Below are 27,743 nucleotides of genomic sequence, written 5' to 3'. Positions count from 1 at the left end.
GTTTCTAGGAATTCAGCCGCTTTCATGCCTGCCAGTCTGCTGAGCTGTGTGCTGTTTTTGGAAGGGCAGAATGCAATTTTCTTATAAATTGTATGACACACTTGTATGAGTTGCCAAAATGTTCTATGAAACCTGAGTGCCACATAAATGACAGCAAAATCAAGCCGTTTACATGTAGCTTTGGCTATGAGTTTTGTATGATTCATTTCTAGTCACATATTTGCACCATCAACTTGCCAACATTTATATGAGAACTTATTATTTAAAGCATTTATAATTTGGCCAGTGTATTCCCTACTGAATATTAATAACAAACCTCACAGTCTGGATATCTGTGTCAAATCTGGGGAATAATACAGTGACACCAGTAACTAGTAATCTACAAAAGTGAAACCAATGTAGTCTTTAGCTGCACCAGGGGAGGTTTAGGTTAGACATTAGGATTAAACTCTTCACATAAAGGGTGATTAGACAGTGGAATGGGCTGCCAGGCAGAGTCACTGCCTCTGGAGGTGTTTAAGCAAAGACTAGAGTGACATGAGTGCCATGGTCAGTTTAATGTTGTAGTATTTAGTCGTGGGTTGGATTTGATGATCTCAGAGGTCTTTTCCAACCTTGTTGATCCTCTGATTCTGCAATGTCTTCATCTGATTGCTTTTAACACTGGGGGAAAAAAAAAGTCCTCGAAGTATTAAACTTACAGAACTAGTTTCTGTTTTGCAAGTGCAGTAAAACGCTCTCAGTGGAAACCTGATTATGTATTTTAATAGTGGGCAGTGCCAGCGCCCAACACCCGCCCCAGACACCGCCTCAGCTCTCCCGCCTCCGCCCTCAGCGCGCCCGCGCACAGCGCCCCTGGCGGCGCGGCGGCCCCCGCGCAGGCGCAGTGCGTTCCCCGGGCGGGGCCGGGGCCGCCGCCGCCTCCCCGGCCCTGCGCGGCTCCTCCTGCCGTGCTGTTCCACTCTGCTCTCCTGCCCTCCTCCCCTCCTCCTGTCTTGCCTTTGCCGCCGCCTCCCCGGCCGTGACGGGCGCGGCCCAGGCGCTGGGGGAGCGCCGCCCTGCTGAGGGGTGCCCGGGGCGAGCCCCGCCGAGCGGGGTCTGCGCTGGGTGAGCTGCGCTCAGGCTGCGCTCTGCAGCTTTCACTCCGCCGCTGCAAGGAGCGGAGCTGTGAATTACGGAGGTGAAGCGGCCTGGGAAGTCGAAGCGCCGATATTTCACGGTTTCACAGCCTTTATCTTTACATACACACCCAGCGTGGAGCGCGCTCGGGGCGCAGGAGGAGCCGGGAGCCCGCGGGGCTTATCCGCAGCCACACCTGCACACGAGCTGTGCTCTTTACTCTTTCCTTTGCCCCATGTTCCGCAGTGGCATTTTGTATAAATTCTATAAACAGCTCCTTAAAAAATCAATAACTCGCCACAACTATATCCCTTTCTTTGTTAATACTACAAAACAAAAAAAAATTATCCCTAAAAACTGCAAATAACTCGCAGCTGTATCAAAGAAGAAGCAATGGCAAGTATATCTTGTCTGCGTTTGGTAAGCCTTCTTACAGTTGTTAAACACCGAGTTTGAGTAATTGAGGTCTCTGTAAAATGTAATTAACAATACCTGAACTGGTTTGATTTCCTGAAATAGCCCAGTGATGTTCTTCCTGGAAATGGATTTTATTGACCTAGATGGGAGGTGTTGACAACAGCAGTATAACGCTAATACTAGAAGCATATGTTTGAGAATTGTTTATTTAACTAGGATTTCGTCAGAAAATGTGTTTCCTGTTCTTCCTTTCTCTTACACACTGCAGACAAATTTTCCCTCAAAGCTACCAAGGAATGCCAAAATTGTGAGAGCTGTTGTGCTTCACACTTCTGTAGTGAAGTCAGGCAATCTTTGATGGTTTAATTTTTCATAATATTAGAAAATTCTTCAGATAAAGGAGGATGCTCTTCTAGTATGATTACCCAGTTTTAACATTGTACACGTGTAACAAGTGCAGTGGAGTGGGAAAAAAACCAAAAATTCAGATAAAGGAGGATGCTCTTCTAGTATGATTACCCAGTTTTAACATTGTACACCTGTAACAATTGCAATTGAGCGGGGAAAAAAAACCAACAAACCCCAAATCCCTGAACCTGAGTTAAACATCTGTGAAGTTAAAACTCAGCTGTGGCCTAATCTGAAGTTCCTTGTTGTTTTGATGTATTTTTGTTTTAAGCTGTGACATCCTCTTACCTTTACAAGTACAGTGATATTAAATATTTATGACTATTTCACTTCTCCAAGTTCAATTAGTGTAGATGTATCCTGGTGTTTTGAAAGGCAGTTACTAATTACTGTCTGTTATGAGAGAGATTTGACCTAGTCCCTTGGGTCTTTCCTGTGAAAGCTGTCTCATTTATTTTGGGATAAGGTGGCTAAAATGATTCTTGGCATGTGTTGTTTAACATGTGTATATTTCATTGTGAACAGTAATTGTTACACCCTTCAGAACACAATTTTCAGTTTTAAGGTGAAGTTTCTAGTTTAAAAGCTTATTTTTTTAAGGACTTCCTCTTAGTGGTACCTAAGACGATTAAAAATCTCTACAAGATTTTCAATTTTCATGCTGAAGCAGATATGAGGCAGAAGAACTTCTTTATTCTCACAGAAAACTTAGAAATTTAAAATGTTGCATCACAAAAGAAGACTGTGATATAGCCATTTATGAAGTCACCGAACATTGATATTTAACTTTGAATTGTCTCAGAGAGTTTAAATTGTTTTAAAACATTTTGATTACAGATGTGTGACTTCTCTTACCAAATTCTGAAATGCTGTGTCTTTTGAGTTCACCATTCAGTATTCCTCTGTGAAGGAAAGCCCTTTAAAGGCAAATCTGATGAATCCAGAAGTTGTTCTTTATGAAGCAATTAATTTTATAATTAAGTCACAATCTTGTCTTTCTATGAGCCATGCAGTTGACTGGACATTTCAAAGCTGATTGTAGCTGGCAGCTTGTGGCTGACCTTCTCCTTGCACACTTACGAAATATAAACAGGATGATTAATTGTGTTTCAATTTTTTAGTTTATTTTTCCTTGCATTGGTTGTTTTTTCTGTTAGACATTTTCCCCACCTCTTGGCAAAGTTTTTACAGTTGGCTCCTGCTTCCCTTGCCCTCCTCTTTTGCCCTAAAAGCAGTTTCTGCTTTACCTGCACGAGCTTTGTATCCTGAGCCTGTGTCTTCACAGACCAGTGGTGTGGGCCTGCTGAGGCTTATCTTTGCTGTGGAATGCTTTGTGCTTGGGCTCTGAAACCCTTCGTGTTTCAAGTGGTTTTGACATTGGTCTAGCTCTAATCTGAACATGTAGGCTGAATGCACAATTTTTTTTTTTTTTCTGGAGTGTACTTGGTTTTGCATAATCAAAAATTCTGGGTAGTTATGTCTGTTTTAGGGGGAGCAAGGGCACAGGGAGATTCTTTTCCTCTAAATTCAAATTACAGCTATAAGAAAACACAGTAAAACATTTCATTTTAACTGATATTTACTAAAATATTTACTTTATTACATGATTTTTTTAGTAATGTGAAGACCTAATATTTTATGGCTGCCAAGTGAGTGAGGGGGTTTGTCACAGTAAAAATAAGTTTAAATGCCTTTACTTGCTTAGTACGAAACAAATTCCAAGGATATTTAGTTCAGACATTTATCTTGAGTAGGTGACAAAAATGCAGGCACGTGGCAGCCTGGATGCAAGACAAATGTCTGTTTCAAGTCTGTTCTGGAAATTTGTACATTTTCAAGTAGGTGGCATGTTTTCCAAAAAAAAAAGAAAAAGGAAAAAAGTGCTTCATTGTTTCAAGCCTCATTAGACTTAATAAACAGAGTAGAGGCTGAGGAGGAATGTTCAAACAGCTGAAAGCTCTATATGCTTTGAGGGAGTTGCATTAAGGAGGCTCTCAAATAACTACTGTTCACTTGCTGGGACCTTTTCCCTTTGACTCAAACACACAATGTGTTTTGGCTGACATTTTTGGTTGCTCCCAGGAATGGGAATGGTTTGTGATAACTAGCACTGCTGTAGTCATGATGGAAAGCATTCCCTGTCCTGTTCCATGGTGTGTTCCTGGCTACGTGCTGCATGAGGCTTTCTTTTCTTAGGTGCATGGCTGTTGAAAATTGGGAATTTAAGGGTATCAGAAGCAGAGATGGGAACTATAAAATGCAAGACTGAGAATTTGTGCAACATAGTATGGCAAGATTTTGACATTTCCTCATAACTTGTATTTAAAGGATGTTCAATTTTAAATTCTAAGAGTTTTTGTGTCAACTGTTTTGTGAAAACTGTAACTCTGCATGTGGTACAAGAAAAGCCAGAGGTCTGGGCAGAAGATTATAAGACTATTGGGGGATGTTGGTGTACCTGATATCAGAGCTAGTGTGTGTGGAAAAACAGAATGACATTGATTAAACTTTGGGTTAACTATATTTTTTTGGTAATGTTGACTTTAAAATCAGACACTAACAATGTAATTGACTAACCTGCAATGGCCAATTTGCAGTTTAACACGTTGTTTCATTTGAGCTTTGTGAGGCTACAGCTGTGCTCTCTGCAGTTAAATTGTGATCATTAGACACTGGTTTCAGAAGGCACCAGTATGGGAAGTTCCATGTTCAAGAGGCCTGGTAGAAAGCATGTTTCTGTTCTTTTCATTCTGTTTTGGACAAGGCTCAGGCATTATGTCGCATTTCCAAGATAATAACGTGGGAAAAACGTAATCACTTTCATTGTAATGTAGCAGATACATTTTACATGTATCTGCAGTCATTTTCAGGATAAAAAAGCACAACCAGTTTTGAACTGTTTTCCTTCCTGAAATCTTACTTATTCTGACTGAATCAGAATTAATGAAAGCATGTCCAGAATACTCAAGTATTTTAGTGGATTAAGTACAGCCTGTCGAAGGATGTGAAACAGAGGTCACAGACTGCTTTTTCTCTCAATGTTTGTCTGGATTACCTGTATAAATCTCTTTTATTTGTGTTTTGTGGTAGTTTACAAATTCTTATTTTTTTCCTCACTTGAATTTTTGTTCTGATATATAAAAGGTCTCAGCTGATTACCTTGATGGTTTTTTTTGTGTTTAAAATCTCACAAAAACAGCAATGAGCTTCAAAACACCACAATATGTATATAACAAGTTATCTTTTTTCTTTTAGAATTTCCAAAACTTGTATGGTTTTGAAATTGAACAAAAGACTGGAAATTGGAATAATCTTCACATTTCTTTGAGTAAGAAGTAACTATGGAACGAAGGCAAAGAGGAGTCAGTGCTGGACTGCTTTTGCTGCTTTATCAAATTTCTCAAGTTGGACTCCAGAACATTCCTGCTGTTACCCTTGGGGTACTTGTACTGAATATTTTTCTCTTTCTGAATCCTTTGAGGCCACTGTCTGAAGCATGTCTCAGTGTAAATGAAGCTGTCCACAGAAGGAACTGGCAGCGTTTGCTGCTTGCTCCTTTCCACCATGCAGATGATTGGCATTTGTATTATAACATGATTTCCATGCTTTGGAAGGGCATAATGCTGGAAAGAAAGCTGAAGAGCATATGGTTTGCCTACATAATTGCAGTATTTTCAGTACTGATTGGAGTAGTTTACATGGTGCTGGAACTCCTGCTTGTGGTAATTCTGGATGATCCTTCCTATGAAATGAATTGTGGCGTGGGTTTTTCAGGTAAGATACAGTGTTGGTCCAAGTTATGTGTGTAAAATTCATATTTCTAGTTGCTATATAACAATTAATTAATTGTTAATTGCAGAAAGAAGATAAATGTACATATGTATATATGTATGATTGTCATATCAGTATGTTTATCCTATTTTTAAATTTAAAGCATGTACTATGGGCATGAACATGAAGTAGTTCAATTCATGTTCTTGTGACCAGCAGGGACTTTATCCAAGAACATGAAAACATCATCATCCTGGTAGAATGTGTTTTCTGTTTAATACTGCTGGTTAATTGAGGTTTGAACTCTTAATTTTCAAATGTCATGTAAGCATTTCAATAATGGTCCTTAGGTGGCTTCTAGAAAAGCCTAACAGTTTCAAATTACTCGTGCCTGTCTTTGGAGAGGCTCCCCTGGATTTGCTTCTGCTAGCAACATCCAAAGGCCTGATTTTGGTCATCTTCCTTCCAGTAATGGTCTTGTCTCCTCCTTTAACAGATCATTTTCAAGTCAATAAACTCCTTCTCTTTAAGAAATCTGCAGTCAAGTAGAAAAGTAGCCCTGCATTTCTAGATAAGTAGGAGATTTCCTTTCTGTCATTTGAACCTAGCCTCAGAAGGCAAGCCCTCTTTTTCAGCCTTTAAGAAAGTTGCTCACACCACTGTGAGCTTTCTCTTGAGACTTTTTCATAAACACTTTAAATAAGGTCTCTGCATTCATTCCATCATATGGCTGGCAGTTGCGTGATAAAACAGTTGCAGTCAGTTAGAAATTAGTATTATTTACTGTGATGAAAGATGATTTATCTACTTTTTTTTTCAGAAACAAGTGATTCTGGAGTATGTGTAAGATGATTTTCCATTAATTCAGAATTTGAACCTACTGTTGAGCTTTACACGTATTTGTTTGGTTTGTTTTCAGTAGTGGCTTTTCTCAAGTCACAGAACATTTTTTTGAGTTCACTAATTTTGTCAATTATTTCAACTAGAACTCCCATTTAAAATTATGTTTGTATTGTTTTCAATACCTGAATAGCTCCAGTGAGCAGGCACATTAAAAAGCAGCTTAGATTTGGCTGTTATACAATATGCAATTTTTGTATCTTTTTTTTAAGTCACTGAAAAGTATCACTGAAAGAACAGAACTGTTCTGGCATGCAGCAGTATGCTTTGTGGTGCTTTGAAACTGCATGATACTTCAAATTGCTTATATTTCTTTATTATTTGTGCACAAGTATTTCTCTCTTCATGTGATTTCTTCTTGTTTGCAGGAGTCTTGTTTGCTTTGAAAGTTCTGAACAACCATTATAACCCAGGAAGAGTGAGCAGTGTCTTTGGATTGCCCATAGCCAGTAAATATGCTTGTTGGGTGGAGCTGGTGGCTATTCATTTAATCTCCCCAGGGTAAGTGTATTTAATAATTCAAAGAAAGGAGAAGAGATTTGGGCTATCTGGAGTAGTTTGAAATGTCTCATGAAGTGTGAGTAGTGTTAGTTGGTATCCCAGTGCAGAGTTGGGCCTGCAGTCTGCTGTTTCCTTAAAACCCTCTATTTTGAGTACATCTCAAATTAAAAACCTGAAATGCTGTTCCAGAAGGTATAATTGAGTATTTGAGGGAAGATAACAAAAGCTGATGGACAAGGAGAAGGGCCTGTTCAACAAAGTAACTAAACTATTCCACTGGAGTCCAAGGGCTTCATTAGCTGAGCAGCATTCCAGTGTTTGCTTGCCATTTCTGTCCTAGGCCATTCTGGCTTAGTCACTCCTCTTATTTATGACCAGACTATCATGCAGTATTCTGCCACTTTTGTCACTGTCAATGTCACTGTCCTGCAGTGCTGCTGGTCATCTCCCTCAGTTTCCCTGTGTGCTCTATGCCAGCACACTTCATCTGCCCCTACCTCTGGGAGAACCTTGCTCTTCTTTGGCAGTTGATTTTTGTGGTCCTGTTTCCAAATGAATAATTTTCCTATGTAATATTTTGTAACTGTGAATCACATTGCTGAATATATGCAAAGTACAGACACAAAACCTATGAACCATCAAATCACAGTTTATGTATAATTTCCCACTTTTCAGAAAGATTAAAAAAAAAGAGCTCAGCAATACTGAGATATTCCTTGTCAGGTGCTGTGATGTAGCTGATGGAACATTTCCTAGTGCAGAAGGAGAATTCAGATATTGCTTAGGTTAAGCACTGGGTTTATAGCTTTATGCCTGGCTGCTCAATTGACTGCAGTGAGGATTAAAGACAGAAGAGTGCTCTGCCCAAATGCAATTTTGTTTGTGAGCTGCATGGCATTGCTACAAATATAAAAGTAAAGCTTTCAGTGCATTAAAAACATTTTTCTGAAAAACATAAACTGTTGTTTTAACTCAACATAGGTTTTATTTGGTGATATGTTTAACAATACTGTTTTTAATTAAAGAATAGTGGAAGGGCATTATGTATGAAGTGAAACCATATCATACTGTTTATGGTAGAGGAAAAACATGAGTTCAGTCATTGTGTGCTGTTCTTTTTCAGTTACTTTACTGTAGAAATGTCTTTGGATAGAGAGTGGATAGGAAGTCCAAAATAATATAAAAAAATGTCATAATTTCATGGGAGTTTAGATTGCTGCCTGATTTAAACCTCTACAGAGGGCAATTTCACAGCACTTAAAATATAATAGGGACTACAGACTGTACTTGAAAACAAGGAGTGATCTGCAGAAATTCATATCCTAGAACACAACATGTTTAATTAGTAACTGCCCACTGCCTTGCAATGACCCATAGCAATTGTATCTCTCACAGCACTGCTCTTACATGCTCATCTGTGTGCTCAGGACAGGTTATAATATTTGAAGTCTATGTTTAACTGATTCCTTTTGTAAACCAAATTGCATAATTTAGTTTTGAATAGATAAGAGGTCAGTAACTGGGGCAGAATTCTGCCCAGTTAGAAAGTTTATGCAGTAAATTGGGACCTGCCTTTGTGTGCTGGGAGAGGATTTAGGAGTTTACTGCCATCTTATTTTCTTTCTCATTAATTTTTTTGTTTTGGAAAATTTTTAAAGCGCATTCAGTCTTCACCTTCCATAAAGGATATTGAGATGTAGGCTTTGCTAGCAGTCTTTGGGATTATTTGTTTCATGGAAGAGCAGACATGTGAAAAGTTACTTTCTGTTTAATCTGTTCCTCTTCCACAATTGAGCAGGTATCTTAAGTCTTAGGTGAACCAATATCATGTTGGTGATTTCTAGAGGAGGTGATTTCTAAGTATTTTTAATTTTCTGAGGTCAGACATTTTCCAAGTCAGGCATGCATTTTTCATACATTTGGAAAATCTGTTCCCGAAAATCTGTTTGGAAAATTAGTTCCTTACAGATACTTTATTTTGGTAACTACCTTTTATCTATGAATTTTCACATCAGCATTTGTGTGTTACTCTCTAGAGAATTGTTGGTTACCAAGGAGAGAGAACTGCACTCTTCATGGCAGGATACGAGTTTGAGGTTAAGTAGGTGGCAAAAGAGGGAATTTAGATTTGATCTTTACCTCCCTCTAGTGACACTTGCACTTTCCTGTCTCCTATTACCTGGAAGTTGTCTTGGCCTGAGTGTCCTGAGTGGTTGTGCCATCATCTGTATAACTCCTGCAGATCACTGACCTGAATGTAAAAATTGATGCTAACATTACACTCGGTACATTACACAGAGGTTTCATTTCTACTTTATAAAGGAAAAAAAAAGCTTATTGTAGCTCGTATTATTTAAATTTTTTGACAACCAGTATAAATGAGTTATTTCTAATTGCACATACAAGGAAATTTTAATGTTTAGTGTATTGGCTTCTGTAACTTTGTAATAGAGGTGAAAAATTTTCAACTAGTGTTTACACCTGCTTGAATTCAGAAGATTTTCTCCTAATCTGTGTTTAAACACAAAAGAGTTTAACTCTTAACTTGAATGCTGAAAATTGATTTTTGAATTTATAGAGTACCCCATAGTCATGTAAAAAACTGCAGCAAATCTCCTTATTTACTGTAAACATGTGCTTCTTGTTTGATTTCTCAAAAGACTCCAGAGCCTTTTCCCTCTGTATACAAATGGTAATGATATTTTTTAAAGAAGTTGCTGGTATGCATAGAAAAGAATTTGGATCTCAGCATTTCAATTGTTCTTTTCATTTTGAAGGCAGCATATTACAAAGATTGCAGTGGATCTGCATTCATGCTTCTTTCAGACTAATTGTAGGATTGCATGGATAGTGCAGTAGAAAGTATTGTGTTTGTGCTTTCACTCAGAAATGTGCATGGTTTTGGTAAAGTCTACCCAGATATTACAGTGTAAGTTACTTTTCTAAAGCTTAAAACCAGTTTACTCCTTTGGTAAGTCTTTAAATGCTTTTAGAGAATCACATTCTGTAGCAACTGAAATGATCTCCAGTTAGCTTTTTCAGGGTATTTGTTAAATACTTTACTGTAGCTGTGTAACTCCCAATTTTAAGGTAGTTACAAAGAAAGGAGGCTTGGCATTATCACCTTGCAGACAGGTAATGTCTCTGTGCTTGGTCTCTCTCAGGGACTTCATCTGGGAAGTCTCAGACACTTTATCTTTACAACAAATTCTACACTCTCCCTTTTGTATCCCTACCAAAAAAAGTCTCCTTTTCCATTACTCACAAGATTGTTTTATTTTCTAGGACTTCTTTCGCTGGGCATTTGTCAGGGATTCTTGTTGGATTGATGTACACCATGGGACCTCTGAAAAAGATCATGCAAGCCTGTGCAGGTATATAATTTTGTTGAATTTACAAAATCTGCGTAAGAAATACTTCTATTTCTAAAATTCAGTAAGCCTTGCATATAGAAATTCAGCCCATTCCAGCAAGTTTTCAGACAATTAAAGATGTGCTCATTTTATTCAAGTGGATGCAGAAGAAAAAAAATTCAATTTTTTTCTTAAATATGGGTAAGAACAATTAAGAATAAATATGAATTTCAGATATTTTTACTTAGAGGAATACCTTTTACTCTTCTTTTTAAGTATTTATTTAGAGTATAATCTTTCAATGAAAACATCAAGTGAAGTGTGGTGAAGCCATAAATATTTGTCAGAACCAAATGTTTCTGTCTTCATTTCTACTGTTATGTTGATTCTAATGGAAGTCTTTGGTTTGAAAAAGGTGGTGGGATGCTTAAGAAATAGTTGCTGGATTTGTTGAGCTTTCCAAAGTGTTATTACAGCATTTCATGTTGCAGTAATAATTATTTTCTAAAAAAGACTGTAACTTTAGACATCTTTAGTCTTAACAATTGTTTTAAAAACAGTCCCTCAAACTTTTAAATTAACACTCCCATAAATATCAGTGTTTTAATTGGAAGTCTTAAGCCCCGACACAGCAGCTGTGCTGGGGTTGGTTGGGAGAACATTTGGCTTTTTTTGTCTGACTTCTTGATAGGTTGAGTGTTTATTCATGACTGTTCCATCAAATTGAACATGGACAGGGTGTTTGTATAGTGGGGAATTAATTGTTCAAATGTGAGTGCCCTCACTGGGGCTTTGATCACAGTTTGGGGATGGTCTGTAGGTCATGCATGTTCAGCAGCTGGAAGGGAAAAGGACACCAAAGCATCAGCTTTCCTGCCTTGCTGGGGGACAGACGTCAGGTGTCTGTTAGTTAAAGGTTAGCCTTGCGTGCTGCTGTGCCACAGGGGAACAACCTGATCACTATGGAGCAGGCAGGCATCAGCTCAGCTGCCAGGGCAGCTTCAGGGCCTCCAGCCTTGCACTTGGCAAGATGCAGCCCTGCTCTGATCTCCTCACTAACCCTGCTCTGGTTGGAGTTGGACTGGGGATCTTCTGAGGTCCCTTCCAATGACTTTCTCTGGGATTCAGTGATAACCCTGCAGTACTGTGACACCTGCCCTGGCTGCTGTGCAGGTTCTGTGTGACTGACAGCTGCAGGAAGCAGTGTTGGGCACACAGGCATTTTTTTCTCCTGTGTAGCAAAGCAGGAATAATGCAGTATTGCTCCAGTCCTCAGTTTTCTATGCATTAAACATTGTTAATAATAAATACTCTCAGTGGAGAAATTGTTCATTATGTGTTCTGGGAGAACATTATAGAGTGGTTTGCTTTTTTTCTAGTCTGCATGGATTTGTTGCTTGAACGTGGCACTCTACTATAAAATCTGGAACATACAAGCCTGCAACAGTATATTCTCTCACTGATGCCAAAACAATCCACAGATACCCATGACTGATTTCCTGCCTGTATCTTATGAAACAAACTCTTAAAGGGTACTTTAAATTTGAATTTTGTATTCTATAAAGAAAATATGATTATTCTAACAGTATATGCATTATTCTTTTATTTAGCTGGCATTTCTTTCTTCACTGAGCCTGACAGGCCAAGAGATTACTATTCAGGTAAGTACTCTTGTCCACTTAAACAAAAACTTTTTAAAAACAGTTTCTGCTAATGATTAGAAAACCATAGGAGAGCTAGGTAAATGGAAACACACAGAGTATACAAAATATTCTGCACATGTATACTTGCTAAACTTCTATTACTTCTCTGGGCATGTCTCACCTTTCCTCTTCAGGCAAGTGTGTGGATGGATTTTGTACAAGAGGCTTAAGCCTCAAATTAAGGTCGTGACTTCCTAAAATGCTACCTCAGGGAAATATCATCCCTTTTGCACAAGGTGTTGCAGTGGGGAAATTGTGTCTACTGAAAGCAGCCTTTTGGACCTTGGTAAATATGCCCTCATCTGGCAAATTTATCTTTTCCATTCTAGGGTGGTTTTTCCCTTCTAACAAGGATCTTCTTCCTTTGAACCCTCTCTGTAAATGAAGTCATTTACGTGCAGAAAGCCCCTTCTCAGCAGACTGAATTTAGGCCATCTGCAGTTTATAGATGGATGGTTGAAATGCTGGCACACTGAGCAGAGCTCATTTGATTCACCTCTCCTGCAGAGCATTGAATCATTGCCTGTGGAGTGTACAGAAATAATAGGTGGAATCCTTGTCTGTGAGGGCCAGGAGAGGCTGGGAGAAGGGCTCTGGGTGTTTGATCTGAGCTAAGGGATGCATATCCTGGCATCTCTTACCTCCTGCAGTGATTTATGCTCTTTCCTAGGCATCTGCTGGAAGAACAGGATAAATGCATAGTGATAACTCTCTCAAATATCTGCCAGTGTGCAGTGGCTTGTGGCTTAAAGATGTTCTCAGCAGAAAGTTTTATTGGAGGATTTTGTCTTTAATAGCCTGTGGTAGATCCTTCTTCCATCAATTTGTCAAAAGCTCTTTGAATCGACATGGACACTTTTAACACCTACATCATCAGAAAAGACTCACACTTTGTTTCCTGCTTTAGAATCTGTCACTTTTTGGTTTGGCCTAAACCTGCTAACTGCTAATTTCATTTAATGCGCTTTAATTCTTTGGGGAGGGAGATTAAACCTTCATTCTTTATGTACTTCCTTCCTCAGTGGTTTTTTAGACTTCAGTCCTGTACTAGCAATGACTATCTTTTCCCTTCATTCAGAAAGTTGGAGTCTGTCTGGTTGCTTATAAGGAAACTATTTCACACGTTTGATCATTCTTACTGTTCTCTGATGTTTTGTCAGGCAGGGGTTTTTATTTTGTGTAGTCTTTTATAATTGAGATGTGCTTACTTTGAGCCAAGTTTATAGCTACTTTTATTCTCCCTGATGGACTTTGTCTTCCATGATCTATCTCCAATTTTATTATTACATTAAATAGTTCCCACAAGCAGGATTCTGGGCCCTTAAGTATTTTTGAAACATCTGTTTTGTAATTCCTAAACAAAAGATCTTAGCCTGCTTTCTTCAGCAACAGCAACAGTGATTGTTCTAACTTAAAAGTACATTTACCCAGGATTTTCATTACTCTCATTTACTCTCAGGTCACAAAACATTTGATCTAAAGGCCAGTAAAGAAATAAAACGATTACTACTGTGAAAATAAAACATTTACTACTGTGAAGTGAAATGAGAGGTGAAGGCAGCATGTGCAGCAAGCACGAGTGACCTGTTCCATGGCTGGCAGTCCCAGCCCGGGTGAAGGTGCTCATCCAGGTACAGCTGCTGCCCAGCCCAGCTGCTCACACACACTGAACCTTCCTCCAGTATCCCAGAGCAGCAGGGTGGATGGAAACTCAAAAGATTTATATTGGAAAAAGTCCTTTAATAGCTGATGAAGATAAGAATTTGTACTTGACATTTAAACTCTGTGATCTGTTACAGCCCCTGTACAAACACCAGCTGCTGGGAGCTTGGGTGGGTGTACGAGACCACCCTTGTGGAGGAGCAGCAGAGAGATTCTCAGCAGCCTTTTCTGTTTGCTTTTCCAGCTCTTTTCAAGTAGGGAAAATGGAAGAGATTTCATGTAGTAGATCTGCCATGATGGGGAGGGAAAAAAAGCTGTAGTATGCTGACAACAAGGAAGTCTGGGGTTTTTTTGTGTGTTTTGGGCAGTCCCCAAATGCTGTTACTTTGAGTTCCTTTAGATAATGGGGAGATGGAGAGAGTTAACCTGAATTATCTTGTCTTCCAGATTTCCCTTTAGATATAAACATTTAATTTTTTCTTTGTACTAAATTAATTTGTCTAAAGTGACTTACAACTGCAGTTACAAAAATATATATTTGTTATGTTCATTCCCTGTAATTGTAATTGTCTGTCATTCTATTTGCAGAAGTCTTAATGGAAGATTTAACCTTTTGCTTGGTGTATGATATATGGAATAAATTTGGCCATCTGTGAATGAAGAAAACCCTCTCTAGTGTCATAGGCTAATGATGCATATCTTGATTAGTTTTTCACTTTCTGACATTGCTGATTTATTACTATGTGCCTTTAAATACCAATTTAAGTAGAAAAATAGATGAAGTTATGGTCAGAAAAAATGGATTTTATGAAACAGCACAAGGAAACAGCTTTAAAAGAAAGAAGGTTTTAAGTGCAATTTTAGCACATTTAGTGGTTGAATTAGGTTTTCTCTAAGTGCAGTTCATGAATAAAGTATTAGGACATTTATTTTGATTAATAGGAACATCTTGAACATGTCAATGTTACCAAACTGTGTCTCATTTTAAAATAAAAGATCACAGCTTTCTGAGCACTTACAACTTGCTGGCAGTGTGAAACATAAAACAGAAAAAACTACAGCAATAGAACAAACCTAAAATATAGCATCCTTTTGCTTTCATCACAAAATTTCATGCCTTTAGTAGCAGGGTTTTTACACTCTTCATGCATGTAGTTTTGAAGCCTCCAGAAAACAAATTTGTAGCTGAGAAAATGTTCATTCAGATTAACATAAAGCAGAGGAGAATGAGGGGAGTGTACAGACAGAACAGCTGAATGCTGTCCCTCAGTCAGATTTCACTGCAGGTGTAGGAAAAATCTTCCAATGTCAGTTGTGCTCCAAGACAGGAAAGAATTGGGAAAAGATTGTGTGTGTATATTGTGTATGTGTACATGTGTGTATAAAATCAGTGTAGGGATATTGGAAAACAGAGAGGAATATATATAATTCTATGTAGAACTTTGTACAGTTACTCTGTTCAGTTTTTCCTGCTTTTCCTGTATAACTTTCAAGACAGAGCGTTGTTGGTTTTATTTGACTAAAGGTTCTGGAGCTTGGGATATTTTTCTTCAGCAAAATAATTATTAAATAGAAATTAGTTATTTGTCCTCACTTAGTCATCTCTATTTTTTATTAACCACAGAAACTTCACAAGTTTCACCTGGAACTGAGAGAACCAATGAGAAAACACATGACTATCATTGATGATAATAATCTGAAGAAAAAGGAAATGGCCTGCTGTACTTGTTTAATACAAAAATATTTCCACTTTGATAATTTTGAAAAACCTTTGTATAATTTTTTTTCTCAGTTGGAAGGAACTGTCAACCTTTCTGTACTTTGGTTCTTCAAAATCCCTTGTTCATCTCTCTGGAAATGAACACATCACAAAAAATTTGTGTTTTGAAAATACAGAAATGGAATAGAAAAATTGAACTTTTCTCCATAGTTTTCTTCAGTTGAAAAGTGTGATATTTTTTTCCATAATTTTTCTTAGCTTAGGTTTTCTGTGCTCAGGCAAGATCAGATTGTGTTGTTAGCAGGAAGAGAGTCTTGCTCAATTCTCTAGCCAAGTAATTTTTTCCTTTTGAATCCCATGTGTTTGGGTGGGTGATGGCCTGTGCTTGGTTTTGGCCAGCTGAGCAAAGACCAGAAAGGTTTGTCAGCAGTGCAGCAGCAGTGAGTGGGACACAGATGAGATCTGTGCTGTGCTGCCTGTGTGCAGGGCAGGTTTAGCTGTGCCAGAGCACACCATGAGATGTGTACAGCACTGCAGGAATCTTCTCCTGTGACTTCTCTAGGACCAAAGATGACTGGAATTTATGATGACATTGTTTTATGGACCCTGGGGGAAAGGGGAAGAGAGGTGGGGAGAAAAAACCTGAACAGTACCTGGTTTGTGTTCTGGTGATAGGTCTGTCCAAATGCTGACATCTAAATGTTAAAAGGAGATGATGAAAACTGTCTTTCAGTTTCTGTGTGAAACTTAGTAATAGCATTCTATGACACTTAGTTTGAACAGTTATAAAAAATTGAGATATTTGGTCCGTGTTTTTTCTGGGTTTGGTTGTGGTTTTTTAGTTGTTTTTTTTTTTCTTCCTGTTACTATGCTGTGGCTTTGTAAATTAGAAGTTAATTCATGGCCTGTATTGTATAAGTAATTGAACCCTAATAATTTTTTCTTTCCCGAATTAAAACACTTTGTGGAAGAAAGATAGCAAGAAGATAATATCTGATTTCACACTTGCTGAGTAGCAGCAATTTATTTTATTTTTTGATTCATTTTACAGAATATTATGGCTATTATCCAGATTATCAATACAGAACTCCAAGGAGCTACTTTGATTATACAGGTGGGCTCACTGAAGAAGAACAGCTTGAAAGGGCAGTGCTAAACAGTCTTAATGAAAGAGGTAGGAATTTTATTGCATTTTTATCTCTTAAGTTATAATTCATACTGAAAGAGACTTAGGAGGGAAAGCAAGATGTATTCCTCATGACTTATTTTTGGACATATCTTGTAATTTTGGGAAGGAATGGATATAAAATTATCTTTATTGTAAGGGATATTGTGTATTTTACTGTCTTTTTAAGATTATATTTAGCATAATTTTTAACATTGAGCAAGAAATCCTTCAAAGTTTTTAATATTAAGCATTTTGAGATGTTACTTGAATGAATGAGCTATGTTTGTGAAGTTTTTTGAAACTATTAAGGAAACAGAATATTAATAACAGTGATAAGATTATAATATAAATAAGTAGACAGTATGCACTTTAAAAGCTTACATGTATCACAGTGAAACATCTGCAACTTTCATTTGTAGCCTTAAATAATTTCCAACGCTCCAGGTAAGATGTATTTTTTTATATGCTTGTGTTTTTGAACAAAGGTAAGTTTTATGCTATAAGAGGGAATATGTTTTTTTTGGAGAATGTCCTTTGATGAAAGACAAGAATGAATTTCAATAGTACCTCACTAGTAGCTTGCTGTGGCAAACCAAGTTTAAAGTGAAACTTCCCTGCCAAAAGCAGCATTTCTTAACATTGGTAGTGCCTGGTTTCAGTGCTGGTTACAGTTTTTAAGCCTCACAGGCAAGTGAAGCAGGAAAAGGTATCGTATATTGTTTCCAGTAGAATTTGGTGTGATCAGGTATGTAGAGATCTTGCTTTATTTTGCACCTCTTTCTCCTGCCTGCTGGAACACTTTGGTTTGGCCAAGCGAGACCTAAGATTTGAGCTCTTAAAATACTTCCTTAAACAAGCTGAGTAAAGGTTCAGTTTGCCCATAGGCAGATGTCTTCTTTCACAAAGAACATGATACAGAGCATGTCACTGATCACACCTGTTTCAGGGACACAAAGGATGAGATGAAATTTACTGTGCTAATAGGCAATTAGGATATTCTTCCCTGTCAGTTACTTTGAAAAATAATTAGCTTGAGTGAGCACTATCCTTTGAACATGATACGTTTTCCCTAAAGCATGAACATTCAGAGATTCTTGCAATTACATGGATGATGAAACAGGTACTTAACATGACAAAAAGTTACATAAAATAATTTGAAATAGGTTGTAATAGCAGGTACCACAATCAATTTAGGGCACTCTTATTAATTTTTTCCCCCAACTATGACATTTAAACCATCACAGCTGCTCCATAACTTGGACAACAGAGTACTCCAATAATTTCAATTGATTTATAGTATCTTTTTCATCTTTATTTGGCATTATTTCACATTTATTATGGCTTCTAGGCCACAGAATGTACCATTTTGGATATAGAATGTTGATCCATTCCTATAAATTGATGTGATAGTATCTTGCTAAGCTAATAAAAGAAATAATGACATAATACAGAATTTCCTGGAACCAGCTGTTGTCCACAACTGAAAGCTAATTTGTATTAAGACATGCATTGAATTTAAGCTCAGTAGATACTGTTCTCTAAACTCATATATGGGTTACCTAAACCCACCCTAAAGCATTTCTCTTTATTCCACATTCAGGCTTTCCTGAACTGCAGATCTATTTTTATGCAATGTCTTGAAAATTTCTATAATAATAGTAATTAGAGTCTAATGCAAGAAAACAAATTGCTATGCTTGTTTGAGATCTGTGGAGGTATCAATTTTAAGACAACCAAACTATTTTAGTGATTTAGGTCTCTTTGCTGAAAGGAATTGCTACTTATATTTTTTCCATTCTCAGTTGTAGTTGTGTTGTTGCTTCAAACAAGAAACCATTTTAACAGCATTAATTGGTTTTCTCTCCAGAGTTTGTTGGTTTAGTTTGATTTAGGGTTTTTTTGGAATTTTTATTGTTATTCTCATAATTTCATATTGGTTTCAAATTGCAATAATTCTTCCTTTACTTAGGAAAATAATTTTGGATTAAAAAAAAGTCATAGCATTTGATATTTACACTCCTTTTACTATGAAGTTCAAATATATGGCTGATATTTTTGTTTAACACTGGTATTATCAGCCACCCTTAATGTAACCCTAGTTAGAACCAACTCTCTGATCTGTTGTGTGCTGGCTGTTCTGCTCAGAAGAAATATCTTGATCAGTGTGGGATGTGGGTTTGGATTTTTGTTGTGGTGGGTGTTGGGATTTTTTGTGAGTTGAACTTCTATGTGTCTGACTTTCAATGTCAATAATGTGAAGAATCCTTTGCAAGCTGGTGTTTCTCCACAAAAGACTAAGCTTTTTAAACAGGGAGGTGCAAATCTTTACAGTTTGTGATTCAAGAGAAATACCTACAAGTATCAGCTATAGACATTCCTCTTACATTTTGTCATGAACTGTCTATGCATTTCATTGCTTATGATTTAAAATGAAACCAATAAATACCTCTGCACCCAAAAGCTTTTAGATGGCCAGGTACTGGTTAGCCAGAGTCATTTGGAGCAGTTGGGAAATACCTGGGTATCTGGCTGACCTGTTCCCTGGAAGGGTTCCCTCTTCTGTTTGTTGCTACTGAGACAGGATGGTTTATTGGAGTCTTTGAAATTTGCCAGCCCATGGAAGATTATAATGTAAGAATGGAATTTATGTGAGGAAACTGGAGAAATGCTGTGTATTTTATTTCCAGTGTTATCTGTTCTTTTAGCAATTACAGAAATTCCAGTCATTGCACTTGAGTATGGTGGTTTTCTGTAGAAATACCTTAAAGCAGATTATGTGCTCAAATATGCAGTGCATTGTTTCAGATTAAAATACATTTCATTAAATCATACACTAGGATTTAGGCTTTGAAAATTAGATGCAGCTTTTGTGATGGATTTCCTTTTCGGTTTTGTTTTTTGGAATTCATACCATGGTACCCAACACACCTCTTGGAAAACCCATTGAGCAGACCTCCTGTTCTAAATACCTTTCTAAAACTGCAGCTGTGTTCTATCATCTGATCAGCAGCACTTTCTTAAGCAAATTTCTGGGAAAATGAATCAGTGCATCTTTATCATTTCCACACAGAAAGTTTTGGTACCAGAGTAAGAAGCAGACTGTTTGCAACAAGAAGCATAGTCAGAATTATTTTAGATATATTTAATGAATTCTCTTCCAGCTGTCTCTTCATGAATACAGTGGTTGATGGAGGATAAGAGGTTTGCTGAAAATTAGAACCAAAAAACTCCCAATTCTCTTTTACAACGGTGATCAAAGTTGCCAAAAGAGTTAAATGAACCACTGAGCCTTTCACCATGGGTTTCCCTTTCAAACCAGTGCCATGACCAGTCAGCACCTCTGAAATACAGTAGGGTAAAGACCAGTTCTGCAAAGCAGGGATTTTTTGGAAATGCTGCCCAAAGGGTTGGCTTCCTTGGCTCTTCAGGCAATAAGTTGACAGTGACATAGCTGGTGACACAGGTTCTTGCTGTTGCTACAATGGATTTTGATTAAAATTTATTCAGATTTTCTTGCTGAAATGTATACAGAATGTTGAGTGGTTTTTTACTGGGAGTTCCTAAATATGCAAATACGTATTGGCAGGTACTGCCAATTCTTTTGGATGGTTTCCTTCTTGCAATTGTTTCAACTGCTGAAGACAATTAAAATAGGAGGAGAATGCTAAAAAGTGTTAAATCTTGGATGTCACTAGAGGTGGTTTGCATTCATATACACATTACACCCATTTAAAAAGCATGGTTTGCATATGGAGGTGGAGAGCTCTTGGTGTTTTGATCCAAGACCCAGTGATACAAATGGGAGTCTTTTATCTGACTTCAGTGGTCTCTGGAAATATTTTTTTCCCCTCAGTAACTTGTTCATAAAGGGACAACTTTTGTTCCTTTCACAGTGGGTTTGGCAGGGTCACCTTGCTGGAGAGCAGCACTTCTGCTTCCCAGCTGTGGGCATCATTAGCAAGAGCTGTGTGTGGGCTGCACAAAAGGATCCCTTACCCCTGGAGAAAGTGGGAGCTGCTGGGGAGTGGCTCCAGTGTGCACTGGTATCTCCCTCCATCCATCTGGGTGTCTCAGGCTTGGCACTGGGAAGGGGATATTGTTCAGAGTTCCTTTGTTGCTGTGGGTCTTTGTTACGCAAGCAGAAATGCAGTAACGGGAAAGCAAAGTGGGTTTTTTGATGTTGTAAGATTCTTGCAAATGTTAACAAACTTAGTCTGGGAATTTTTACTGGTAAACTAAGGTCAGTGGATAGTCCTAATTTTAGATTTACCCATAATTTACTGTTTTAATTTTGGTTTATCATTAGATTAATTCTGTAGATTATGTATATAGTTTACTTTTTTTTCATTGGGACTATTTAAAAAATTATGTTCTGAACTTTTTTTTAATGCCTAACTGAATAAATTAGTCATTTTCTAAGGAAAAGCATACCTTGTTATTTGCAGCTCAACAAAATACTTCTACTACATTATGATAAATATACAGCCCACTTGAAATTCTTCTAACTGAAGTTATTCATAGCTTTCTTACTACTCAGGAGAGGAATAACTGTCAGTCTGTCTTAGCCCAGGGACTGACATGTTTATGTAGGGTGTTTTGAGTTGGTTAGTAAATTCCTTTAAATACTTGGGAAAGATAGACATAATTAATTTAATGTATCAATCATTTTCAGTTAATAATGAGTTTAGCCTTGTTTTAGGTGAATTAACATCTGGAGAATGATTAAATGGTTGGGAAATGCAGTAAGATTATTTTATGCCATCTCTCCTGGAGCATTTTCAGTATCCAGCCAAATGGTAGCTGTAAAACTAATCCCCTTAATTCTTTGCAGAAGAGCATCAAGTCCAGCAGTGGTCTCTATCCTCTTACTTCTGCATTGTAGCATTGAGTATTTGTAGCAAATGGATGATCTGAGTGTGTAATTTTGGCTTATGAGGTGGTGATTGATACTTTCTAAAAATGTTACCAGTTTGCTTTTAACAATTTGTTACTTCAAAAAGAGTTTATTTTGGTGATGCTGGTACAGGAAAGATGAGATTTAGAAGCATGATTAAAATAAATATAAAATTCCTTAAGTATGAAGGGATTAAAGATTAAGTCTTTAGTCATCTTCTCTCCTAACCAAAACAAATTATCAGACTTTTGGGGAGGGAATGTTTTGGTGTATTTCTCAATTTTACCATCTTCTTTTAAAAACAAGAGAGAGACAGAGACTGTCCAAGATTGTTCTGGCTTGCTCTTGTAACCATCCAGCTGTGTCTGGATTCATTGTATGTTACTTTCCTTCTAAACTCATTACCCTCAGCTCCTTCCCTGCTAATTTGATTTTTCATTTGTCAGCTGTTCCAAAGCATAGCACAGCAACAGTAGTTAACTTCCATCAGTCTTCTTCCCCAGTTTATGTTCAAGTCTGTAGATGAGACATATTGACATCAGCACCAGGAAGAACAGTTTGCTTCATGGCATGACAAAATTCTTTCATACATTGACAGAAACTGAAAGGGCTGTGTTAGAAACAATAGCAAAGGCTAATGAATGTGGTCTACTTGGAGCTGAGTAGAAAAAATTGGGGCAGTGAGAAGTACTAAAAGCCAAAGCTCTCAGACTGTATAGCATGTCTTTTTGCAGAGGGAAGGACAGGAAAGATGACAAGCACTTTTGCCATTTTATATTTTTTTATTCATTTGTAGTTTCTGTCTGACTTTGAGTGAAACAAAACAGTTTGCTATGTTTTGTGTGTCTCAGCTCTTTCTGGAAGACTTCTAGTCCTGCTTAAGTATAAAAGGAGGAAAAATGCCTACACTGCCTTTCCTTAAAATTCTCTGTACAACTCCGCAAATCGTGAGTTTGATTAGACACGAAGACTTGACTACTCATTGGCTGGAAGAGATGAAATGAGTAAAGCAACACTGGGCTTTTGACTCTAGATTCTTGCTGCTTTCCAGTTTCCTGCTTCTACCTCCAAATGCCTCAAAAATACCTTGGAATGAGCTGTCCAGGGAGGTTGTGGAGTCACTGTCCCTGGAGGTGTTTAAGAAAAGGCTGGATGTGGCACTCAGTGCCAGCGTCTGCCTGACAAGGGGTGTTGGGTCATGGATTGGACTCGATGATCTCGAAGGTCTTTTCCAACGTTATTGATTCTATGGAAAAAAATAAATATTTGGATATTTATAAACTAAGAGAACTCCTATTTTCTTAAATAGAACCCTTTAAATGTTGGCATTTTTGCATTAAAAAGCAAGGCAAGCTAGGTGTTCAATGTATTACACTGTATGTGATCTGTAGCACACCTAAGTGCTGGTTAGTAAACTTTAATTATATTCTGTTGTTATAATATAGTTAGCAGGGCTATACTATTTATGGAAGAGATAATTTATATAAAACTGGTATAAATGAAATCCAAGCAAATATTGGAAGTTGTTATGACATTTGATTAAATATCCAGATCAGAGCTCTCTGTTTTGGTTAGCTGTGTGGTCCTTGCTGGGTTCAAAAGAAATTACTGCTGTCTGTGATTATCTTCTACAGCAAAGCCTCTCCAGAATTAAGAGTTTTTGTAGAAATGAGAAGTGTCTGTTCTTTGTATGGGTACTTAAGTGTTTGTATAGTTTGGTTTTTGTGTGGATACCACATTCAGTAGTGCCAGGACAGATGGTGATACTGAAAATGGTAAGCTGTTCAACTGAAATGCTCTAGATTCTTCTTTAACACAACTAAAGCTGGCATGAAAAAGAAATACAGACATGCTGCTTTGTGATACCTCTGCTATTTGTTTGCTACACTCCTCTTATCAGACCTAATTGCATATTTCTACTAGAGAGAGTTTAGCAATTTGATAGCTTAATATATTCCTCTTGAATCTTACAGAACCTGTCTTGCAAATCCTATTCTCTAACCTAAAAATTAGGTCATAACTTCAGAGAAGAGGAAAAATCAAGTGAGAATGTTTGATGTAACACTTCTTTTGTAACACTGCATTAATACAGGTGTAGTTACAGCTGTTGCAATTACAGTGATTTTCTTTTGCTCCAAAGTGCTTTAATTGTGAATTAAATAACAAAAGAAACTCCTACACAGAGTGACAGGATAGGCATGGGGGTCTCAGTCCTCTGTATTCACAGAACATGGTTTTAGGTCACAGTAAATTTGTAAAATATGTCATGGAAGGGTTAGTGTCTTGTTCTAAGTTTGTTGTACTTTATCCTTTGGTTTTGTCTATCATCCAGTGTTGTTGCAGTTTTCCATGTCCTTTGAATGCAGTCTTAGATTCCATTAGTCTTTAATTTGTTTTTGCTGATGTGTTGAAAAGCCTGTCTTGGTTTCTTGCACAGATGTCAGGTGGTGTTTCAGTAGTAGCAGTGGCGTAATTACCATTTCTGAACACTGTGGCTTATAAATATTTTGATAAGATGAAGGTGTTATTTCATTAATATTTCTGCAGTAATTAAAAGAAAAAAGGTGTCAGGGAACTATTTTAGGTAACAGGATAATTTAAATATCTACATGCAGATACAAAAACATCCAGACTTTGCTCTTCACGATATTGTTTGATGTAAAAAAAGATTTTTTTCTTCAACCTAAAGAAGACAATTTGTCAAAATATATTGTCTAGCCTTCTATTTTTGGGTCAATGTGTAAAAGAGCATTTTTCATCTTTTGTATAACACCTCATTCTGTTACTAGTGATTATTAAAGCACATGTATATTTGAAGTGTTGAGCATATTTTATGGGGACTATGCAAAGACTTGTCTTAACTGTGTAAGGGGTATCTGTTTCCTTAAATAAAAATTAACCTGGGATGCTGTTAAAAATAAATGTTATTATAAGAAACTTTGGTATTTAATTGACAATTTCACTACTGGAAATGTTTTTTTTTAAAAATGCAAGTAGTTTAATTATTATGATTTAAAAATCTATTATTAAACTACAGCATTACAATACAGTTTTAACCCTGTGTGGGATAGGTGAATGCTTAAGAAATGCTGAATGTTACAAAGGTTTTATTACCTTTAAAGCAAATTTGGATGTCCTTAACACTATAAATCTGCTCAGAAGGCAGACTGATGTTGTTTCCCAGAGCCCCTCAGCCGAGCTGGTGTGTAACCCAGCCTTGCGTTGTTCCTTTGCCGGGTGCCTCAGTGTGAATTCTGGAGAGCTGCTGGAAGGGCCAGTCCTGGCTCCTCGGGGTGCCAGGGCCCGGAGCTGTGGGGCTGGGTGTGCTCTTGCTGCTCAGATTATTTTGCTTACACTTGGAATGGTTGGGCTGCCACGTGTCCTTCCCTTGTGGAACTGCTGCCAGCTGGGGGTGGGAGCTGTGTGTGCATCTGCTGTGGGTCTGCACATGTTGGACTCAGTACTAAAAGCAAACACAAAAGCTGTTTTTACCAGAAACAACTGCTGAGGACACTGAAATAGTTTAACATTCTGGAGTTTACTGTGTAAAGTAGGGATTGTGAAAAATGTGAATACTTGTTAATACTTGTTATTCTTAACGGGTTAATACTTGTTAGATGTTCTTTTTGTTGTGGTTCGTTGTTTGGTTTGGTTTTGTTGTTGGATTGGGGTGGTTTTTTGGGTGGTGGTAGCTTTATTGTTTGAGGTAGTTTTCTGGTTTGGGTTTTTCTTTTTATTTGACTGTCTTTAAGAGCAGTTTCTGGATGTTGCAATTGCCCTAAAACCATCAGAATTGAAAACATTCAATTCCCTGTCTCCTTTGTGTTGTGATGCTTTGGCTTACAGGATATATGTGCATTTTTCTCCTATTACAGACCAAAATAACAGTTGTTTTTCATTGTGTCTTGTAGATTTTGGTGGAGGAACACGCAATTATGGGCAGCGACCTTATGGGTTTTGGTTCCCACCTGAGAACTCAGAAGAGGACATGAGAAGGAGAAGGCTTCGTAGATTTGACAGATGATGAAGTTGGCAGGTGTTGATGTAAAGTGCTATTCAGACTTACCAAAATATGTACAGATTTATTTGTAATCTGTAATTTACAGAATAATTTATAATCTTTTTCCATTATTTTTACTACTTGTTGCAAAACTGAATAGGATTTTGTGAGTTCAGACTCAAAGTTGGAACTTGAATAAGAAATGTGAGATAAGAAGCAAAATGTGATCTTCGGCTGTCTCCATCTTAATGCACCTTAAATGGAAGAAGGCTGATGGTTTTTCCAAACTGTCTTTTTTCTCTTAAATTATTTTGTATAGCTTTAAGAATTCCTTGGCTTCTTGACTGCTGATGTTCTCAGACAACAGGTTTTCTTCCTCCTTTGCAACTGAAATGTTGCATTTTCTATGGAACTTTAAACCATGCAATTTTTTCTTGCAAACCTTTCTCAGATATCTGTGATGACCAGCTCATTTTTTGGGACTGCCATGTGAAATGACACTTGAAAAGTTTGCTTTGATGACAGTGGCTGGGTCATGTGAATCTAGGCTTAAGCTCTTGAGCAGACAAATAGTTGCAGCTATCCTTCCCCTGCTGTCCTTACCAAGGAATTATTTAATACAAACTTCAGTGTTGCAGTCTTCCTCACACCATTATACAGAGCTTGGATGAGATAAAACTGAGTTGTTACTACTTATGTTTTCTAAAGCCTTTCTTAATATTTATGTTCTAAATCAAAAAATGCTGCCCTTTACATAGCTTAAATAATTTGTTAGGAGTTTTGTGCAAAGGTATGTGGCTATGCCATACAAAGCATATATTTATTTAGTAATATACTTCTTTTAAAGCATGTATTTCCCTTTCTAAAAAGCTTGGAAATTTTATTTTGTATATGCTGTTCGTGCAGCTTTAAAAATTCCATTATTTCTCAATATTTATATTGTTTGAAGACCAATCTGAGACCTGAGAGTTTGTAGACTTGTGAAAATCATACCTAAACAGCAGCTACCTTGAATTCTTCATTTTTGAGGATTTCCTTACCCAACCAGAGGAGACCTGAGAGCTCAGTTGTCCCTCTGGGCACACCCTCCACACAAGGCTGTCCTGCCTGTGGCACTGCTGCCTCTTAATGTTAACTGATGAACCTCGAGGGCTTTGGTTCCAGTATTGCCCTGAAAATCACTCCTTGTCCAGGCATTTTATCCTCAGAATGAAAGAACTTGGGGATGTTCCTCTAAAACTATTGCAGAAAGGTGTGATTGCAGAAGAATAATTTGGTTATTGGCTTTTGACACAGACTGTTGGAATCTCCTCATCAGCACTGATGGAGTAGAGGATTAGGATAAGAAGTTTAAGGGTTTCACCAACCTGTGCTTTATGAAGTCTATTTTTCTATGAGGTTATTTTTTGAATATAAAAAAAAACAGTGCTGCATATTTCATACAGAAAAATATCCCGAAAGGAAATTTTTTACTGTGTTCTTTAAATAAATAGTACCTGCCCTTTCTGTGTGTAGCTAATGTATGTAGGGGAAGCTCTTGTTTGCTGGGAAAAGCACAATATCAGGATGCAGGGCTTTGGGCTTGGGGTTTTGGGACACAACAGGCACAACTGCAATGTCACTCCAGCTACAGACAGAATGCTGATTTCTGGTGTGTTCTTGGGCTTAGTTGGTTTTGTATATATGCAATAGCCATAGGATGAAACAGCAGACACTTTGATAGAAGGCCAGCTTTTTTATGTTCATTGAAAATATGTCTCAAAAACCTGTATATTTTTGTCAGCAAGTGATAATTGGATGTAAATGAGAAGGACGTACCATTGGTTCCTCAGAAATCCTTTAATGCTCTGGTCAAAAGTTGCAGTGTAACGTACTCTGTGTGCTAAACTCTGATATTTTTCTTATTTAAAAGCACAGGATGTGCTGCTAGTCAGGTAAAAAAGATACTTAAGGAAAATCAAAAACCCAATTACAATTCTGTAAGCACTTGCTTTTGTAAAGTGAGCTTAGACATACATGCCATTGAATATTCACAAAAATTGTCAGTACTAATAAATGTTCAGTTGTTTTGACATTTTTTGTATACAGAATTGAAATAAATATTTTTTTAACATTTAAAGCTATTTG

General features: G+C 37.5%; 1 protein-coding gene across 2 annotated transcripts; it reads left to right on the top strand.

Annotated features, from left to right (window-relative positions):
• The first annotated feature begins 912 nt into the window (after positions 1-912).
• Positions 913-27,743, top strand: RHBDD1 (rhomboid domain containing 1). 2 transcript variants are annotated; one of them, XM_039722379.1, is made up of 7 exons: positions 913-1,515; positions 5,200-5,718; positions 6,984-7,116; positions 10,402-10,490; positions 12,080-12,130; positions 16,606-16,728; positions 25,528-25,640. In XM_039722379.1, exons 2-7 carry the CDS (start codon positions 5,286-5,288, stop codon positions 25,638-25,640), a joined length of 942 nt encoding a protein of 313 aa, XP_039578313.1. In that variant the 5' UTR covers positions 913-1,515; positions 5,200-5,285. The 2 variants fall into 2 exon arrangements, with proteins under 2 accessions (XP_039578313.1, XP_039578312.1); XM_039722378.1 differs by lacking the exon at positions 913-1,515 and having other exon boundaries at positions 5,286-5,718; positions 25,528-27,743.

The sequence above is a fragment of the Passer montanus genome, unplaced genomic scaffold (genome assembly GCF_014805655.1).
Source record: "Passer montanus isolate IOZ18808 unplaced genomic scaffold, ASM1480565v1 scaffold48, whole genome shotgun sequence".
Classification (NCBI taxonomy): Eukaryota; Metazoa; Chordata; class Aves; order Passeriformes; family Passeridae; genus Passer; species Passer montanus.
The sequence above is the reverse complement of the archived record's forward strand: the minus strand, read 5'-3'. Positions and strand labels throughout refer to the sequence as shown.

Bases quoted from the DNA above. Each gene is read 5' to 3' on its own strand.
- RHBDD1 (XM_039722378.1), top strand. From the start codon at position 5,286: ATGGAACGAAGGCAAAGAGGAGTCAGTGCTGGACTGCTTTTGCTGCTT. The intron at 10,491-12,079 runs GTATATAATTTT...TCTTTTATTTAG, and splicing joins GATCATGCAAGCCTGTGCAG to CTGGCATTTCTTTCTTCACT. The intron at 16,729-25,527 runs GTAGGAATTTTA...TGTGTCTTGTAG, and splicing joins AAACAGTCTTAATGAAAGAG to ATTTTGGTGGAGGAACACGC.